The sequence below is a fragment of the Paramisgurnus dabryanus genome, chromosome 12 (genome assembly GCF_030506205.2).
Source record: "Paramisgurnus dabryanus chromosome 12, PD_genome_1.1, whole genome shotgun sequence".
NCBI lineage: Eukaryota > Metazoa > Chordata > Actinopteri > Cypriniformes > Cobitidae > Paramisgurnus > Paramisgurnus dabryanus.
Window position 1 is genome coordinate 30727991 of NC_133348.1, and position 20181 is coordinate 30748171.

At 37.2% G+C, this 20181-nt stretch overlaps 1 protein-coding gene across 1 annotated transcript; it reads left to right on the top strand.

The window, feature by feature from the left end:
• Positions 1 to 1216: 1216 nt before the first annotated feature.
• Positions 1217 to 18742, top strand: LOC135750007 (tripartite motif-containing protein 16-like). Its single transcript, XM_065268745.2, has 6 exons — positions 1217 to 1797; positions 7189 to 7284; positions 7374 to 7607; positions 15002 to 15149; positions 16370 to 16429; positions 17978 to 18742. The coding sequence occupies exons 1-6, from the start codon at positions 1312 to 1314 to the stop codon at positions 18511 to 18513; spliced, it is 1560 nt and encodes a 519-aa protein (XP_065124817.1). The 5' UTR covers positions 1217 to 1311; the 3' UTR covers positions 18514 to 18742.
• The last annotated feature ends 1439 nt before the right edge of the window (positions 18743 to 20181 follow it).

The window sequence follows — 20181 nt, forward strand, 5'->3', positions numbered from 1 at the left end:
AGGCATACGCTGAGTTTTATTTATTTATGATGAGGTGCGTTCTAATTAACAATGCAATGCAAGTGAACGCGCAGTGCCGGCGCCTTCATGCACGGACCGGTAATTATATACTCTGCTATATTTGCTTTTTATTTAATAAATACATGCATTTGGTTGATTAAACATTTATTAAAATTAGGTTTCAATTTATACAAAACGAAATTCACTTCAAAGAAATGCTTTCTACAAAGCAAAACTTAATAAAGTGGTAAAAATCATGGCTGAGGATTTACAGAAACAAAACTTACTCTGCACTTTACTGTTAGCCTAAAAGACATAAATGTTAATAATTTGGAACACAACCAGGAGAGACTTTAATTTTAATTATTGTATTACTGTATTTTATTTACTATTCGAATAAAGGAATTTATCAAAAAATAGCCTGTAGCATTTACTTTTCGCAAACCTTGTGAACATGCGAAACCAAAAGCAGTGACCTCGCGCCAAATGTTTTTTTATTGGTTTATAAAGTACAAACAGACCAGTTATGAAAAACTGAGTGTGAGGGATTTGTTCACTTCACACAAAAAGATCTTGGAAAGAAAGAGATGACTAACTGTTAGTAGGGTTTAGTCCACTGTCTATAATAGCCTAATTTACAGATCCCTTTTTTTAACCGACAACCGACTTTGACCGGTTAACGTTGATACGGTCAACCATCGGTCAAAAGGTCATCGGTTAACATCCCTACCAAATGTAATATCTTTATTAAGATGATATGCGGACAACATTCAACTTTAGGAAATAAATTAGTTTATGACTTGACAAAGTAACTGAGAAAAATGCATTATTATTTCTTTAGGGACAGACAGACAGTCAGATACAGGCAATAGGACCAATGAAAAGGTCTCAAAAAATTCAGAATTTCTTCATTTTGAAGAAAAAAAGAGAGATAGACGCAGAAAGGCATGAGGAGAGGGAAGAGAGGAAGACGCAGCTGTAGTCCACTGACTTTTCTGCAAACCAAGGTATGTGTATTACATGCAGAGACCAGAGGGAGGTTAAAACAAAAACACATCAGGAGGTTTAAATGTACTGAATGTATCAGGATACAGTATACAGTATTATTACCTTCAATGTAGGGCAAGTTACACTAATTCACTGTTTATATGTATTTAAATGTGCCACCCCTCTCTAAGTCTGTGCCCCAGTCCGGCCCCCCCATGAAAAATTCTCTAGACCCGCCCCTGGTCTCAGGATCAGTTCATCTGTTCAATCTGTCTGGATTTACTGAAGGATCCAGTGACCATTAACTGTGGACACAGTTACTGTATGAGCTGTATTACAGACTACTGGAATCAGGATAATCAGAGAGGAGTTTATAGCTGCCCTCAGTGCAGACAGACCTTCACTACAAGACCTGCTTTAGGTAAAAACACCATGCTGGCTGAAGTGGTGGAGAAACTGAAGAAGTCAAAACTTCACACTAATCGATCTGATCTCAGTTATGCTGGACCTGAAGATGTGGAGTGTGACGTCTGTACTGGGAGAAAATACAAAGCTATCAAGTCTTGTCTGGTGTGTCTTGAATCTTACTGTCAAACTCACTTTGAACAACATGAAGCTTTTCGCACAGGAAAACGACACAAAGTGATTGATGTGACAGGAAGACTTCAGGAGATGATCTGCTCTCAACATGACAGACTCTTTGAGGTTTACTGTCGCACTGATCAGAGATGTATTTGTTTGCTTTGTACGATGGATGAACATAAAAATCACGACACTGTATCATCTGAAGCAGTGAGAGCTGAGAAACAGGTATGCAAAATATATAATATATAAAAAAGTCCAGAGATTTTCTTAATACAATTTTGTAATAACTGTTATGTAAAGTTAATTGACCCTTCGCTAAGCCCCGCCCTCCTTAGTTACTGTTGCTATGGATGTCAAACTCTTTGTGTTCCTGGCAATTAAGTCTATTACAGTATGTATGCACCAGTGTCAGACATTCCCAATTAGATAATTAGTCATTTTTGGTGAACAGTTGAAATATTTGAGAGAGCAAGACAAAAGGGACTGCAGTATGGATTCAAGGGATATATCCACGATTAGTGATGGGGAAATGAAGCATCGAATCAAGCACCGATACTTCCCTTACTGTTTCGAAATATGATTCGGTGCCTCAACGTGGGCATAGATATGTATATAAAGGCTAGATGGCTCAAGGCGGAGTCAGCTGTGTCGTCACTTGGCGGCCATCTTAGGTCAGTGCTGCCATAGTGCTCATGAATTTATCACTGTTTGTAAAGCCATTCCCTCTGGTATTCTACAACTTATGAAATGTCATTCTTCATATTTACAAAAGAGTTTTATAATTCTACACTCACCATTGATAGATATTTGCTCACTGATAAAAAATGTAACAACAAATTCATTAGAAATGTGATACATAGTAAAAATAAGTGCTCTCCTCTAAGAAAATTTATTTGGGACAATTTGATTCCAGATGTTGATTGGAAAAAAACGTGGTTGTTACCATACAAGTTTTGCATCTCTAACAGGATAATAGAGACTCAGTTTAAAATACTTCATAAGATATACCCATGTAATCTATTGCTTTCCAAATACATAGACATTGACCAAAAATGCTCATTGTGTAACAAAGATGATGAATCCATTTTGCATATTTTTTATGAATGTGAGTATGTACGTAATTTCTGGTTGATGTTATCTAATCACCTTGCTTTTCTTGATAATTCTTACACTTTTACAAAAAGAGATATTGTTTTCTATTTTACACACAAACAGAAATGTATTGAATTTGTTACCAATTTTTTTATACTTGTATCCAAACATTACATTCACAAACAGAAATTCAAAAAAGAAAAACCTATATTTAAAATGTTTCTCATTGAATTTCAGTACCTCTTAACAACAAGAAAAACATGATGCTTCTTTCTTTCTATGATGAACTCTTTACTACTCAAACTTGATATGAACTGACTTATTGATACCACCTCCTTTCCCTCCCCCTCCCTCGTATGTTCCTGTGATAAATGTAATGTTGTATTCATACGTATGTACAATAAATGTTATAAAAAAAAAAAAAAAAAAAAAAAATAGTGCTGCTCCCTGCTGCTGTGGACGGAAGGTGAGTGACATACGCCAACTAAAATGCTCGTAACTTGCTGAATTCTTGACGGATTTACAAACGGTTTGGTTTTTTTACAAACGTTATTAACGTGGCTATAATTCTGGATGCTTTAACATGTTTCATGAATTTTTTATTTATTTTTAGTATACGTATTCAGTGTCATAGATACATCTTTGACGTTTATAACAAACCAATCCGTTTGAAAATCGGTAAAAAATTAAGCAAGTTATGGTCATTTAAAAGTACCTGCATCATTAAAACTCAATGCTACGAGTGAGCGAGCGCCCTGTCCTAAGATGGCCGCCAAAATGCGGACATTCAACTGAATTGGCCATCAGCGCGGACGAGCCATCTAGCCTTTATATACATATCTATGAACGTGGGTGTCGAAAACAGCGCCATCTTTTGGTTAAAGGGATAGTTCGGCCAAAAATGATATTAAACCGAGGGGCAACCTTCCGATCTCTCTAATGAAGCCAATACGCAAGTGACTTAAACTCCAATTCATCGACTGGCCGCTTGAGGCTGGCTCCAAAAGTGAGTAAATTCCCGTAGACTCTCATGTTAAAAATGCCCAACTTTACAGTAGAAAATAATATATTTACAGCCTGGTACAAAAAGTGTTTTTGGTCTATATAGCTAATCTTTCCCTTCATGACAACTGTGAGGGGGGTGAATTTTTCTGTAACTCATTCGTTTAAATTATATTAAGCCTTAAAGTTCTGCATAATTAAGGATGTGGCCGCTTGAGTGACGGTTGAACAGCCACTGCTGTCACTAGCCTCGCAATAGGCGGGCGTGGTTACACCTCAGCTTCACCCATGTCCCGCCTCTTTACCCATTTTCGGTTTTCCACGAGTGATTCGCGGTGACGCGCGGCCAAGATGGCGACGGCAGGCAACGCCTACTTCAAGCTTCAAAAACGATCTTCGCAAACCAATGGGTGACGTCACGGACACTACGTCCATATTTTTTTACGGTCTATGTATTAAACCCATAATTTACTTACCCCCAAGCTGTCCGAGTTGCAGATGTCCATCGTTTTTCAGACAAACACATTTTCGAATATTTTAGAAAATGTTTTAGATCTTTCAGTTGATTAAATATAATGTTACGGGGTGCACCCATAATCCACAACCTTCAAGTCCAAAAAAAGTGCGTCCATCCTTCACAAATTAAACCCAAACGGCTCCAGGATGATAAACAAAGGTCTTCTGAGGGTAATCCACGCGGTGTTCCCATCTTAGACATCTCTGTATTCAGGAGAGAGTATTAGCGTAGTTCACGCACTTTTCTTAGTGACGTATGACAATTCGGAGGGCGGGGGCACAGAGCAGCAGAAGAGTAGCCTCCGTAGGATGCGTAAGCTCTCAACCTAAATGCGGACGCGACTAAGATGGCGGTATTTTCGTTAATAAAGTTTTAAATATGGATATTTCTACAACAACACCGCGCGGATTACCCTCAGAAGACCTTTGTTTATCATCCTGGAGCCGTTTGTATTTAATTTGTGAAGGATGGACGCACTTTTTTTGGACTTGAAGGTCGTGGACTATGGGTGGACCCCGTAACATTACATTTAATCAACTGAAAGATCTAAAACTTTTTCTAAAATATCCGAAAATGTGTTTGTCTGAAAAACTATGGACATATGCAACTCGGACAGCTTGGGGGTGAGTAAATCATGGGTTTAATATCATTTTTGGCCGAACTATCCCTTTAATAAAACATACAGCAGTCGCTTCTGGAAGACGCTCCGACAGTGAAGCAACAAGCTGATGAAATTCAGATGAATATTAATATTATGTGTACAAATAAACCTTAGACAACATGTGTATGAATGGTCAATATAAAAAAATTATTTACTCATTCAATTGTGGGAAATATTTCAGAATTAATTAATAATATGTAATATTCATACGATTCAATACTATATTTTATTGAATAATGTTCACACGCACAAGTATACGTACATACAATACTTTCTATGCAGTATTATGTGCGACTAAAATGTGAATAATGCAAATAACTGCTAAAAAACCTCTGGGGTTTGAACGTTCTGACACGCAAAACGAAGCGAGCACGTGACTGAGCAAGAAGTGAAGCATTTGTCACTGGTCACGTGATTTCTACGTGAACAACGTATTCTACGGTAGCAAAACATTGCGCACCGATGTGAGCTTGAACGTGCCCCAGGATTTCGGGTACGTTCTCCGGAAGTCGCGTTGGTCAACCGCATACGTCATTAAGGTTTAATATTTAGGGTTCAATTTCAGAAAAGCAATCGTAACATTTCTGAAACTACAATCCCTGCTAAAAAATAGACACAATCAGAGAAATTCTATTGGTTTTATTGGGAATTTTATTTGAATATGGCCCAAAACACACTACAATGTATTGGTCTTTGTTGGTCTCTATTGGTATGTATTGGTTCTAATGGATTATGGCCCAAAACACACTACAGTGTAGTGGTTTTAATGGCAAAAGCCAGGGGCGTCGCTAGACCCCTTTTACTGGGGCACGTGCCCCAGTGTAAATCTTTTGTGCCCCGGTGTAAATCTCAAGTTTAAATTTTAGCAGTTAACTAGTGCAATCCTTTACAAAGACAATCGTGGCAAAAACGGATCTTTATGCAAAGTAGTTATTCAATTTAGGCTTGTAAAAGCGACGAAGCATTCGCATTGACGCGTGCACGCACGTATCCATGGCCGCGCGCGTTTGCGTTCACCGCGCACAACCGCATTCAAAAGGTGACGCCACGCGAGTGCGTCTCTTTTATCATAAACCCTTTAGACGCGTCTGCAGCAGGCACCTATTTTGACAAGACACGTGATGCAAATAGGTTTACTTGACGCACCGTACACATCTTTTGAAATTGACGAACCACACACATGACGGTCTACATACATGTTGACGAACGAGAGAGAGAGAAAGCGGACAGTGACTGATGAAGTGAAAGCTACTCAAGCTGAAATTTCGTGTTTTTCTTGTAAATACATACAGTTTGAAAGAATAATTCCGATAGGAATTGGATTTAAAGTTAAGTTACAACCCGCATCTCCGACATGAGGAGAGGAAATGAACGTAAACAAGCAAGCATCTCTACTCTGTTCAAAAACAGAGGAAATTAAAAGCCATACAAATTAAAAGTCATCTGAAACATAACCATAATATCTAGCTATTATAAACGTGACTGCTCGTAATGGCACACAGATGCGATCAGAGTAAACACTTGTCTTTTATGCAATTAACCTAGAAAAGCTGGGATTTACACTTACACTGATCTATAAGCTGTTTAAAATTAAAATGCATATTTTATAATATTTATTTATGTTTTAAATATTTAGAATGAAATTTTTTTCTTACATTCCAATTTCATTTTAATATTTCATATTTTTCATCTTAATACTCTTAAAAATCAAAGTTGTAGTCTTAGAAAGGATGTTCTTGCATTATTATGCTATTTTATTGTCAAATCTAATCAGTGACATAAAATGGTTTTAAAAAGACAATACTATCGACTATCACCATTATATTTCTGGGGCAAGTAACCGACCTAGGCCTAGCGAGGGGTCAGTTAAGCATGGGTCAAGGTTTAATGCTTTCAGCCTTATTAAAGGGCACCTATTTCATTGTTAAAAAAACAACTTTATTTTTTTTGTTTTTGGTATAATACAATGTGTTTGTTTGGTTTAAGGTTAAAAAACATCATTGTGTCCAGGTCAACAGGCCCAGGAAGTAAATTGTTGCCTACAATCCATGTCATTTGTTGTAGTTCAAGAAAAGAGATTTACGTTGGAGACAATTAACTCTTGACATTTTTTACTTTGTGGTTTGTACCTTTTGCATATCGTTAACATGTAGAAATACACACTTACACACCAAAGGAAATGTAAAATCGTGAATCGGATCATAGTTGCTGCTTAACAAAGGCATAATAAGCGGCTGGTTAGGGCCCCTGTGGCCGCGCAAGAGCAGATTAATGACAGCTTGACGATTGCGCCCTCAAATCCTTCTCGACCAGTTGAGTTATCTGTTATTAATCTGTAAAACAGAGACTACTGGAGAACAACCAGAGCAAACTCCATCAGATAATCCAACAGAAAGAGAAGGAGCTTCAGGATCTAAGAGAGGCTGTGAAGATTCACACGGTGAGTTTTGATGAATAGAGAAACATAAATACTGTAAGAAGTGTTTGAGATTGAGTTTCAGTCTGATGTTTCTCTCTGTGTGTTAACAGATCTCTGCACAGACAGCAGTGAAGGACACTGAGATGATCTTTACTGAACTGATCAGATCCATTGAGAGAAGACGATCTGAGGTGATACAACTGATCAGAGATCAGGAAAAGACTGCAGTGAGTCAAGCTGAAGAACTACTGAAGAAACTGAAGCAGGAGATTGATGATCTGAGGAGGAGAAATGATGAGATGGAGAAACTTTCACAAACAAAAGATCACATCAGTTTCCTTCAGGTAATTCAACACTCTACACTACAACACACATGATAATAAATACATCTTAAAATCGAATAAATAAGGGTCAAAGGCACTTCTTCCAGTTCCAAAATATAAAAAAGCCTTTATTCAAACATTCATTCAAACGGCTTACTTTAGAAATATATATAAAAAACCTAATTAAAACAATGCACACTGATGCATTTCGGCTATCCAGCTAGGGTTGCCACCTTCAATACAGAAAAATAAAGCACGCCTGCTGCAGCTGGGCTACAACCCTCAGGGACACGATAACCAAAATCCTGATTGCATGCCAATGGTGGTATATCATAACTTAAAACATGTTTTCATAGAAATATTAAGATGATACCAATGGACATTATAATAAGATATCTGCTATTGTGTTGTGAACAAAGATTTTGGCTAAAATGTTTGTCATTGTTTGCACTGCAGTTACACAATCCAAACAGTGAAACCACACCTTAATAACTGTAAATGACATAATATCTACAAACATTTCTTATTTAAGTAAAACACTTAAGACATTTTTTTTTATTGGTAAGTAAATATATATATGTATGCTTTGTTTTTGTTTCTTAGTGTATTAGTTATCTGTATTTTCCTGGTTTTGAATTATGTCCTGTTTATTTATTGGGGTTTTGTCTTATATTTATATTTGCGTTATGTCTTGCCCTATTTTGTTTCTTACTCTGTCTTTGTATAGTGTTGTTTTGATTAGTGTCTTTCTTGTTCTCCCTGTGTTTAATCTTGTCTTTGCCCAGTCATTTGTAACCACAGTAACTCATTTCTCCTTTGTTAGTCATGTCATTGTTTCTGGTTTTCTCATTGGTCATTGTTTGTATATATTCACTTCCGCTTTCCTTATCCTGTACTGTCCATTGTTCTTAGTGTTGTGTGTTACAGTGCTTTTTGTTTTTGTGCTTGTGCCTTACCTTCAATAAATTGTTAAACTTTTGGATCCGCTCATGTCTTTGCCTGTGCCACATCGTAACTTTTTAGCTATTTATTTATTCCGTTTTTATATAGTCTATTGTTAAAGGCTCTCTAAGCGAATCTGCGAGACGTTAGTTATTGTTGACGTTTGAAACTGTTTTCAAACAGACAGAGCGTAGCTAACTCCTGTTTATTTTATTCACATAGGTACTATATTTTGATAAAATATATGTTAAATGGGGTGGGGGTGGTGATGGCTTGTGGATAAGACACTCGCCTTTGGTGTGAGAGACCCGGGTTCGAATCCACCGTGACACACCATTGTGTCCCTGAGCAAGACACTTAACCCTAGTTGCTCCAGAGGAATGCGACCTCTGACATGTATAGCAATTGTAAGTCACTTTGGATAAAAGCGTCAGCTAAATGAATAAGTAAGTAAGTAAATACACTCACCTAAAGAATTATTAGGAACACCATACTAATACTGTGTTTGACCCTCTTTCCCCTTCAGAATTGCCTTAATTCTACGTGGCATTGATTCAACAAGGTGCTGAAAGCATTCTTTAGAAATGTTGGCCCATATTGATAGGATAGCATCTTGCAGTTAATGGAGATTTGTGGGATACACATCCAGGGCACAAAGCTCCCGTTCCACCACATCCCAAAGATGTTCTATTGGGTTGAGATCTGGTGACTGTGGGGGCCATTTTAGTACAGTGAACTCATTGTCATGTTCAAGAAACCAATTTGAAATGATTCGAGATTTGGGACATGGTGCATTATCCTGCTGGAAGTAGCCATCAGAGAATGGGTACATGGTGGTCATAAAGGGATGAACATGGTCAGAAACAATGCTCAGGTAGGCTGTGGCATTTAAATGATGCCCAATTGGCACTAAGGGGCCTAAAGTGTGCCAAGTAAACATCCCCCACACCATTACACCACCAGCCTGCACAGTGATAACAAGGCATGATGGATCCATGTTCTCATTCTGTTTACGCCAAATTCTGACTCTATACCATCCAAATGCTTTGCTGCATACCTTGGTTGTAACGAGTGGTTATTTCAGTCAAAGTTGCTCTTCTATCAGCTTGAGTCAGTCGGCCTATTCTCCTCTGACCTCTAGCATTAACAAGGCATTTGAGAACATTTGCTCTTCCAAAAGAACCGGCAAGGCGTTGTCCCGCCTTCCTCTAACTCTGATTGGCTGTTCCTCATTAGAAATGGGAGAAACCAAAAAGCCTATTAAAGGGGGACCAATAATATCCTAAACTACTGCAAATAATCTCCCATATTTGCAATCTACGCTTAGTCAGACCCGCAATGACAAGGACATTAAAGTCTATAAATTATATATGTACTTTTACAATTAATAAAATATTTAAATGAGTGCATTGAATTTTGCACATATCTACAAATGATTGAGTTTGAATTACATTCTCACAGTGATTGCAGTGCCCACACTTGAGCATCCCTTGTATTCCTCTGTCCAACCATGTTGTCAGTTTAATAGAGGGTAAGTAACTTCTCGCAACTTTATCTTTAATTGTAGGAGCCTTTTGTAGCTAACCATTGGAGGCTCCTAAAAAATCTCATATAGACTTGGATCACTTTGGATAATTTCCCAGTTTCTATTTATTATACATTTAATCTCATGTAAGGCAGTACTAAATTCCATAACAAAATATGGTCGTGTGGGGCTGTTCTTCTTACTTTTTTTTTTTGAGTAGATCATCCTGTTGTAGTAGTGTCACTTTATTTAAAGCATGATTGACCTGTCTCTGTTTAAAACAATATTTCATATCCATTGCCAGACGATTAAAGTCTTAATCTATGGAACTGACCAGGCCAGCTGACAGTCTTGCCTGGGCCCGGGACAAGATAATCTTAGAGGGCCCCCCCACCCCTTACTTTTTACTGGTAACAAGAGATTTGGCATTATCAGATTCAGGACCCACGAATATTGCATATTATACATTGTATAAAACATTTAGTTAAAGGTGCTTTTCGTAATTTTTAGAAGGATCTCTTGACAGAAATGCAAAATAATATACTAAACTATATTATCAGGGGTGTATAAAGACCTTTTTATAATGAACCGTTATGTTTTTATTACATTAGAATGAGACGTTTTTATCTACATACACAGAGAGTCCCCTTACACGGAGGTCGCCATTTTGTGCTGCCATGTTTCTACAGAAACGTTTAACGGACAAACTTTTTTTACTAAGTTGTCTCTGACGATGACATGTTTTACTGTAGCTTATCTATGCGTTTCAAAAGCGAGGGGTGAGCAGTGGATTGAGCCGTTGGTTGCAATTTGCAACCTCACCACTAGATGCTTCTAAAATTTACACACTGCACCTTTAAATGTAGTACACTGAAAAAAAATATTCATTGAATTTAATACATTTTTTAAGGTAAGTGGTTGCAATCAATTTATTTAAGCTACATTTAAACAAAAAGATTAGTAAAGTAAAATAAAATATAAAACTTTTGTTTAAATGTAGCTTAAATAAATTGATTGCAACCACTTACCTTAAAAAAAAAAACGGATTAAATTCAATGAATCATTTTGTTTCAGTGTACTGACGCTGTATACTGAAACAAAATATCATAATCACGTATGAATTATGAACAGACTATTGGAAATATCAGTAAAACAACTTCAGCTAATATTATGCTGTGTTTGGACTAAATATTGAATAAATATTACTCCTCTCTTTAGAAATTTGAAGTAAACATATAAACTCAATCAATATTTCTCCAAACATGCACGCCTTTGAACCAAAAGTCCAGAGGAATATTATTTTGTAAAGAGCTTTCATGATGAGCATGCATTAGATTTTTCTCAATGAATGCGACTGAGGGTAGAGCCCTGCATTTCAGCCCAAGCCCGACCCGACCTTTTTACACCCCTCAGGTCGGGTTTCGGCCAATTTTAACGTCACAGCTGATACGCGGGCGGACCTCGGGCTTATAGGCTTCTCCATCTTTTTATATTTTTCAATTTAATTAAAATAACATTTTGACAGACGATGATTGCAAAACAACCGTAATAAGACTTTTAACCTATAGCACGAGTCCGCTATAAGCACAGCCAGCCACACATTTACAATGCAGCTGTTGCGTATTTAACAGCAGGGCTTCAGCTAACCGGGAAAAAATATTAATGGAGGACTAGATTAAAACCTTGGATACTGCGCATAATCTATGCAAACAGCATCCAAGACATAATCTATAATATATATATATATATATATATATATATATATATGCATAGCGAAGTTGTAAGATAAGGCAGGTTGCATGTTTATTCGTTTCATGTTTATTTCGTTTCGTTTTGTAGCTATAGCCCTTTTCATTTTTTTATTTCTGCACCCGTTGCAGCTGCGAGCAGCAGAACAACCTGCCTACGCTTTTTAAAAATAGTGTGTGTAGATAATAAACGTTTAAACTAACACTGTGATATGCTGAAAATATATATTTTATATAGTTGTTATTATAGGCAAGTGAAGTGTTGATTTGAGAGTTCAATTCATCAAACATGTCGTCAACTTGCTGTCGGCTGCGAACCGCTTGTTGGAACAAACAAAAATACTCTAAAATGTAAATAAAAAAAGAAATATAACTATTTTGCCATTTAAAACAAATCTGAACTGCTTTAATTGCTGCAAGAGTAGTACAGCTGTGTAAGGAATCTGTGTAAGGAGTTATTTTTTCTATTTCTGCCGATTTCTTTTGCAGAATCTATGCGGAATTTTGCAGAATAATTAAAAATGTTTTAAAACGATCTGAGAGAATATGCGCTGTGAATATTACAAAACAATAAAATATTTTATAATTACATTTTATTAAAGGATTACCCTGAATTAAACTGGACCAACATGAACCAACAGATAATGGACAATGTGCTGTCACAACCATAGAGTTTAATATAAATTACATGTATTACTGTCTACAGTGTAACAATAAAAAGAAAAGGCTTCTCATAATGAATGTAGCCTATATCAAGGTAATTTCATCTGTTTAACAACACAATGTATATTTATCTTGTAAACGGATTTGAAATAATAAATAATTTTCGCATCACTTAGCAATAGAGACGATAGCGAATTCATTATCTTCTCCGCGGTAAGTTTTATTTCAAATTCAAGTTTTACATATTAAATATTAAATAGTTTGTGCTTTCTCTCATAAAAACCTCACAGCAAACAGCACAGACTTCTAAACACACGCGATGCAGTGACTATATCTGCGGTCACAGATTCCTAACGGGGATAATTAGGAATTCTATTTTCCTCTATAAGGCCTATATTTTCTTCTTTTATTTTCTTTTCTGAGCACCGGACTTGTGCTGAGTCTGACCGGACATTTTGAGCGTACTGAACTTCAAATCAAATAAATCAAATATTTTCTTTATTATTTATCAATTATTCCATAGGTTCCAGTTCTGGGCCCCCCTCTGGGCCCCACCCCACCCTGGGCCCGGGACAACAGACCCGTTTGTCCCCCCCTGTCGGCGGGCGTGGAACTGACCCACTGGAATACTTTCTGTCAGAAGTTTTGTGTGAAAGCTCTTTGTGTGAAGAATGGTGTTACGGACTAAAAGAGAAGTATGTAGACATCCATCTTGATCTTTATAAATAGTAACATCTAAAAAAAATATTTAATCCTGATTATATTTAAGGCTCAATTTAATGCATGTATTTGTGGAGTTCAGAAATGCATGGACACTTTGTAATCCAGTTTCGTTCCTTCAAAAATCATGCAGATGTCATCAATATATCTGGTTCACCATTTTATTTTTGTAAAGAAAGGATTAATCGTAGTATTGAATACAAATCCCTCCTCCCAGAGTCCCAAAAAAGATTAGCATAATTTGGTGCAAAGCATGCTCCCATTGCAGTACCTTTAACATGTTGGAAGAATTTATCTTTAAACACATTATGTTTCAAAGTCCATTCAGTCAGTGTCAGGATAAATTCTGCAGGCGGACTCTCATTCATCAATCCAGCTATTAAATAGTATCTTAAGGCTCGGAGACCTTCATCATGGTTGATGTTGGTGTATAAAGCCTCCACGTCCATGACTACCAAGAAAGAAGCAGGTTCAATAGACCCAATATGCTTGATTTTTTTAACTGTGTCTGTATGCTGAATAAAGGCTGGGAGAGTGGATAGGGCTTAATAAAATAATAAATATATTGTGAAGATGGTTCTAAAAGACTCCCATTATTTGAAATAATTGGATTTCCAGGGGGGTTATTCAAATTTTTATGAACGTTTGGCAGCATATACAAAATGCAACACATGGATTTTGGACATAAAGAAATTAAAATTAATTGTCCGTAATCCAGCTCTTTTCTCTTGCTTCAGTTAATCAGGATAGCATAGGACAGGATATCATGCCATAGAAATTGATAAAAGTCCTCATCTTTAAATAGTTGATAGGCCTCTTTATATACAAATGTCTACTCCATATTACTACAGCTCCACACCCTTATCCGCTGGCTTTATGACCAAATCCTTGTTAATTTGTTAAGGAAATAAATGCATCTTGTTCATTTTTGTTAAATTCTTTTTCAATGGTTTGACATCCTTCTTAAAAAGTAATTCAACATAATTTTTAACAAAAGTATTAATAGTTGCATTCTGAATTGGAGGCAGAAAGAAAGATTTTGGTTTAAATTTAGAGGGATTTCTTGGGGGCTCCTGATTCTCTCCTGACATATTTCTCGGTATGCAAGTTCTGATGAAAACGAAATAAGTGAATTTTGGTTTTAAATTCTGCCGTTTTATGCGTATGAGCAAAAGAGAGGCCTTTTGATAATACTTGTGCAGGCTAGCCTCATCTGTTACCAGAGAAAATCTGTTTAAGAGAGGATTATTGGTGGAAAATGCAACAATACTTTTCTTAAAAATAGATGTCAGTCACTTGGGATACTAAAGTTAAAAGTTTCGAAAGGTTTTTATTCAATGAACCAAGTCATTAGACATATACAGATTTTACTTTGACTTTATTTGTACTGGTTATTCTGGTTAGATGTTAAGGTTTTCTTTATGAGGATTACTGGGGTTGACATCATGAAAGACAAATTTAAGGATTTGAGAATGTCGCCCACATAGACTTTTAGCAATACACTTCAGCAAAATAAAAACACTATGAACTATAAAGCCATGAATTTCTATAGATTTTTAAAGTTTTTTGTACTGATGACTTTAAAAAGATTGAAATCTTTCATTTGTAGTTTTCTTGCAACACAGTTACTTCTTGATTTTAAAACAAAGCCGGGATTTTTGAACAAATATTGTTGTATAAAAATGTTGAAGTCACTAAAACATGATGTAAATCTGATGTGAAAGGGGAGTTTGTCATTTCTGAATCGGCCACTAAAATAAATGAGATTGTTGTTGTTTGTGTTGTGAAGTTTTTGTCATTGTGTTGTGTTCATGTAGAGTTTCCAGTCTCTCTCTTCATCTCCTGGATCGACAGACATCATTGTCAGTTTTCTCTCTTTTGATGATGTGAGGAAATCTGTCACTCAACTGAAAGTGAAGATGGAGGATTTATGTAAAGAAGAGGTTAAAAAGATATCTAGTGAAGGTAAAGTACAACTATGACTGAGACTTTCATTTACTCACAATGAGTCTTAGGGCCCTATCTTGCACCCAGCGCAATTGACTTTGTCAGTGACGCATGTATCATTCGTATTTTGCGCCGGCGCACAGCGGGGTTTTTCCCTCCACAGATGCACGTCAGCAAACTAGGGAATGAACTTGCGTTCCCTGGGCGGTTCAGCGCAAAAAGGAGGCGTGTTGCGGCGCAAACCATCTCTTATGCTATTTTGCAGTTTCAAAAAACAATTGCGCTACTAACCAAAAAAAACTAGTCTAAAGTCAGTGGTGCGTTGCGCGTGGTTCATTATGCTATTTTAAGGGCGCATGCTTGACCATAATGTATAGCGTGCACAACGCGCATACACTTTGCTTATCTAATCGTTATTTTTGCAAATCATAAATTGTTACACTTAAAAATATTAATACACGAGATAAGGGGAATCATAGTGGTGAGCATTGTGGTGATAGTTTTTATTTATTCTCATGCAAATAACGATTAAAATATTTTCATAACTTTGTTGTGTGGCTGTATTACGTTTATTTTATGTAAATAATAGTTAAAATGTTTTCATAAGAAACCTTAATGTATATGAACTTGATTTGTAAGAGTACTTTGGGGTTGGACCTTGCTTGCGTTTCTTGGCTCCGATTTCAAAGCCCCCAAACCCTTTCAGCGGTGAGGGTGGACGCAGCGATGTCCTCTGCTGGCGTCAAGACCTGAGGCAGATCCACCTCCCGTTTCACGGCGTGCCCGATTTATGCTGGCAAGCGTGGGATTCCCCCGTACAAGGACGTCGGTCTCCTCGGCTGTGAACCGCTCCTGGCGTGCGCCTGGTAAATCCGTCATAATAATAGCAACCCGCCATGGAACTTGCGCCCTTGCGTTTAAAGGGAATGTTGGATGACGTTCTGATTGGTTTATTTGACGTTACGCCCAAACCACACCTATGAATAATGAACCTACTTCAGACCAACCCATTATTGTTTTGCGCCCGGCGCAAGAGTTATTTCTCACGCCGGGAAAATAGCAACAGCGCCCAAGATCCGCCCACAAACTCACTTGCGCGTTGCGCTTCGCACTTGCGTTTCAGATCGTTAAAATAGAGCCCTTAAAGTAGCAAATAAATAATATAACAGAAGAAATACACAGCAAATTAAAATGAGTTTGATTTAACATGAGCATTTAATTGTTAGTTTTTTCTTTAGTTACAGACATTGAAATTATTCCCATCAATGGACTCAAGACCAGAGCAGAGCTGACACAATGTAAGACATCTTAAATTCAACATCTTTCACAGTAGGATTTGTTGGTTTGGAGATGTTTTGATCCTGTCGTATAGACTCTTTGTCACTTTGAATGTTTTCAGCATATAAAATTCAAGACCTGACTGTTCACGTTGCTGTATTATACACTCACCTAAAGGATTATTAGGAACAAACTAATACTGTGTTTGACTCCCTTTCGCCTTCAGAACTGCCTTAATTCTACGTGTCATTGATTCAACAAGGTGCTGAAAGCATTCTTTAGAAATGTTGGCCCATATTGATAGGATAGCATCTTGCAGGTGATGGAGATTTGTGGGATGCACATACAGGTAACGAAGCTCCCGTTCCACCACATCCCAAAGAAGCTCTATTGGGTTGAGATCTGGTGACTGTGGTGCCATTTTAGTACAGTGAACTCATTGTCATGTTCAAGAAACCAATTTGAAATGATTCAAGCTCTGTGACATGGTGCATTATCCTGCTGGAAGTAGCCATCAGAGGATGGGTACATGGTGGTCATAAAGTGATGGACATGGTCTGAAACAATGCTCAGGTAGGCTGTGGCATTTAAACGATGCCCAATTGGCACTAAGGGGCCTAAAGTGTGACAAGAAAACATCCCCCACACCAATAAACCACCACCACCAGCAGCCTGCACAGCGGTAACAAGGCATGATGGATCCATGTTCTCATTCTGTTTACGCCAAATTCTGACTCTACCATCTGAATGTCTCAACAGAAATCGAGACTTATCAGACCAGGCAACATTTTTCCAGTCTTCAACTGTCCAATTTTGGTGAGCTCGTGCAAATTCTAGCCTCTTTTTTCTATTTTTAGTGGAGATGAGTGGTACCCGGTGGGGTCTTCTGCTGTTGTAGCCCATCCGCCTCAAGGTTGTGCATGTTGTGGCTTTACAAATGCTTTGCTGCATATCTCGGTTGTAAGAGTGTTTATTTCAGTCAAAGTTGGCCTATTCTCCTCTGACCTCTAGCATCAACAAGGCATTTTCGCCCATAGGCCTGCCGCATACTAGATGTTTTTCCCTTTTCACACCATTCTTTGTAAACCATAGAAGTAGTTGTGCATGAAAATCCCAGTAAATGAGCAGATTGTGAAATACTCAGACCGGCCCGTCTGGAACCAACAACCATGCCGCGCTCAAAATGGCTTAAATCACCTTTCTTTAACATTCTGACATTCAGTTTGGAGTTCAGGAGATTGTCTTGACCAGGACCACACCCCTAAATGCATTGAAGCAACTGCCATGTGATCGGTTGATTAAATAATTGCAATAATGAGAAATTGAAAAGGTGTTCCTAATAATCCTTTAGGTGTATATCCTACTATAATAATGTAATCTATGTCATTCACTTTACCTCTAAGTGTTTTTAATGTTGTGATTGGGGAGTGTATAGCTATCAGTGTATATCCAGTATGTCTACAGTAGCCTGCCGAATTAAAAAACGAATGCTCGTAGATGCAGGATTATATGCAAACAAATTTTATATATTAGTGTAAATTAAAATATTGTTTATTTATCTTCCTCAGATTTCAGTCGGTTCTCTCTGGATCCAAATACAGCACACAGATGTATCTTTCTGTCTGAGGAAAACAGAGTGGCTACAAACACTAACACAGATCAGCAGTATTCTGATCATCCAGACAGATTTGATAATTATGTTCAGGTGTTGTGTAGAGAGAGTTTGTGTGGACGCTGTTACTGGGAGATTGAATGGAGTGGGAGTAATGGTGTGGATATATCAGTGTCATATAAGAGCATCAGCAGGAAGGGAGGAGGTAATGAGTGTGTATTTGGATATAATGATCAGTCCTGGAGTTTGTTCTGCTCTCCATCTGAATCCTCATTCTGGCACAATGGCATAAACACAGATCTCCCAGTAGTCTCCGGTTCTTGTAGATTAGGAGTTTATGTGGATCACAGTGCAGGAATTTTGTGTTTCTACAGCGTCTCTGACACAACGATCCTCATCCACAGAGTCCACACCACATTCACTGAACCTCTTTATCCTGGGTTTTGGTTACATGAGAGCTCAAAAGTAAAACTTTGTGATCTAACAAAATAAATGATACATGATTAGATACTGGTTTATATACACAAGTGTCATCCAAATCAACTTATATTTTAAGATTTTTCTTTCTAGATGGGCTGTCTTAAATTAAGTTTGAACACTAAAACACATTAAAAAGCATCTGATTGTATAATCAGATGTTTTTTATTTATTTCATGATGTTAATGAGAAGTACAAACACTATACACCCCCCTAGAATTTTACGTTCCCATAACATTCTCAGAACGACCCTGCTAGTGTTAAGGACGTTGCCTAGTAAAGTTCCCAGAATGTTTCGAGACGGACGTGATGTGGAGTTCTTTAAAAGGTTGGAGGACATTTTTGGCAGACCTTCACGGAACTTTCAGGCCGTCCCGGGTATGTTAAGAGAACCATATTTTAGGTAGAAATTTCACGTTCCCATAACGACCCTGCTGGTGTTAAGGACATTGTCTAGTAACATTCCCAGAACGTTATGAGACGGACATGATATTCAGTTCTTTAAAAGGTTGGAGGACATTTTTGGCAGACCTCCACGGAACATTCAGGCCGTCCCGGGTATGTTAAGAGAACCATATTTTAGGTAGAAATTTCACGTTCCCCTTAACATTCTCAGAACGACGCTGCTGGTGTTAAAGGAATAGTCTATCCATTTTCCATATTAAACTATGTTATTACCTTAAAGGAATAGTCGGTAACGCTTTAGATTACAGCCCGGAAAGTACTGGGTAAGTACAGCGAATTTACAGCGTATGTTTCTGTAATTATAGTTTACTTATGAAGTACGTACGTGTAATTATAAGGGAACAATTTATAATATTTGGGGAATAAAGGGGTAACAACCAGGAAAAATACAAATAATATATGCAGTAAAGTACTGCGTAAGTACAGCGAATTTATAGCATACATTTCTGTAATTATAGTGTACTTATAAAGTACATACATGTTATTTTAAGGGAACAATTTATAATATTTTCGGAACAAAGGGGTAACAAGTGCCACTTTAATTTACAGCCCACAGATGTTGTATTTACTCTTTAACTACGTGAAACAAGGGGGTAACAAGTGCCACTTTAATTTACAGCCCGCAGATGTTGTATTTACTCTGTAACTACATGAAACAAGGGGGTAATAAGTGCCACTTTAATTTACAGCCCGCAGATTCTGTACTTACTCTGTAACTACGTGAAACAAGGGGGTAAAATTTTTTGACTTAGACTGTAACAACACAAAACAGTAACTACAGAAAATACACTCTTATAAAGGATGTGTTAATTTTTTACACATCCTTGTGTGTTAAGTTTTTAACACATTATGTGTAATTTTAACACATTATATATCATCTTGTGTTGATTTTGTGTTAAAATATAACACAAGTTGTGTTAAAAGTAACACAAAATGTGTTGTTTCCATAATAACACAGAGATGGGTGGATTTTGGGACAACGCATTTAGTGTGTCGTCCCAGAATCAACAATAATGTGTTGTTTTTAACACATTCGTTCTAAGAGTGTAGTTCTAGTTTTGCTTGCTTTGTTTTTTTACCAAAGTTGCCTTGCCTATTTTTAATTTTGCTTGATGACCCAACAAATTCCTGAACTCTTTTTCTTTCTTAAGGTAAGTAACCTTTATTGAAAATTCTAAATAAATTGTATCGTACTAATAATTAGCATAAACACATTAA

Coding starts and splice junctions, on each gene's coding strand:
- LOC135750007 (XM_065268745.2), top strand. CDS start 1,312: ATGAGCTGTATTACAGACTACTGGAATCAGGATAATCAGAGAGGAGTT. Junction 7,285..7,373: donor AGGCTGTGAAGATTCACACG/GTGAGTTTTGAT, acceptor GTGTGTTAACAG/ATCTCTGCACAGACAGCAGT. Junction 16,430..17,977: donor CAGAGCAGAGCTGACACAAT/GTAAGACATCTT, acceptor TATCTTCCTCAG/ATTTCAGTCGGTTCTCTCTG.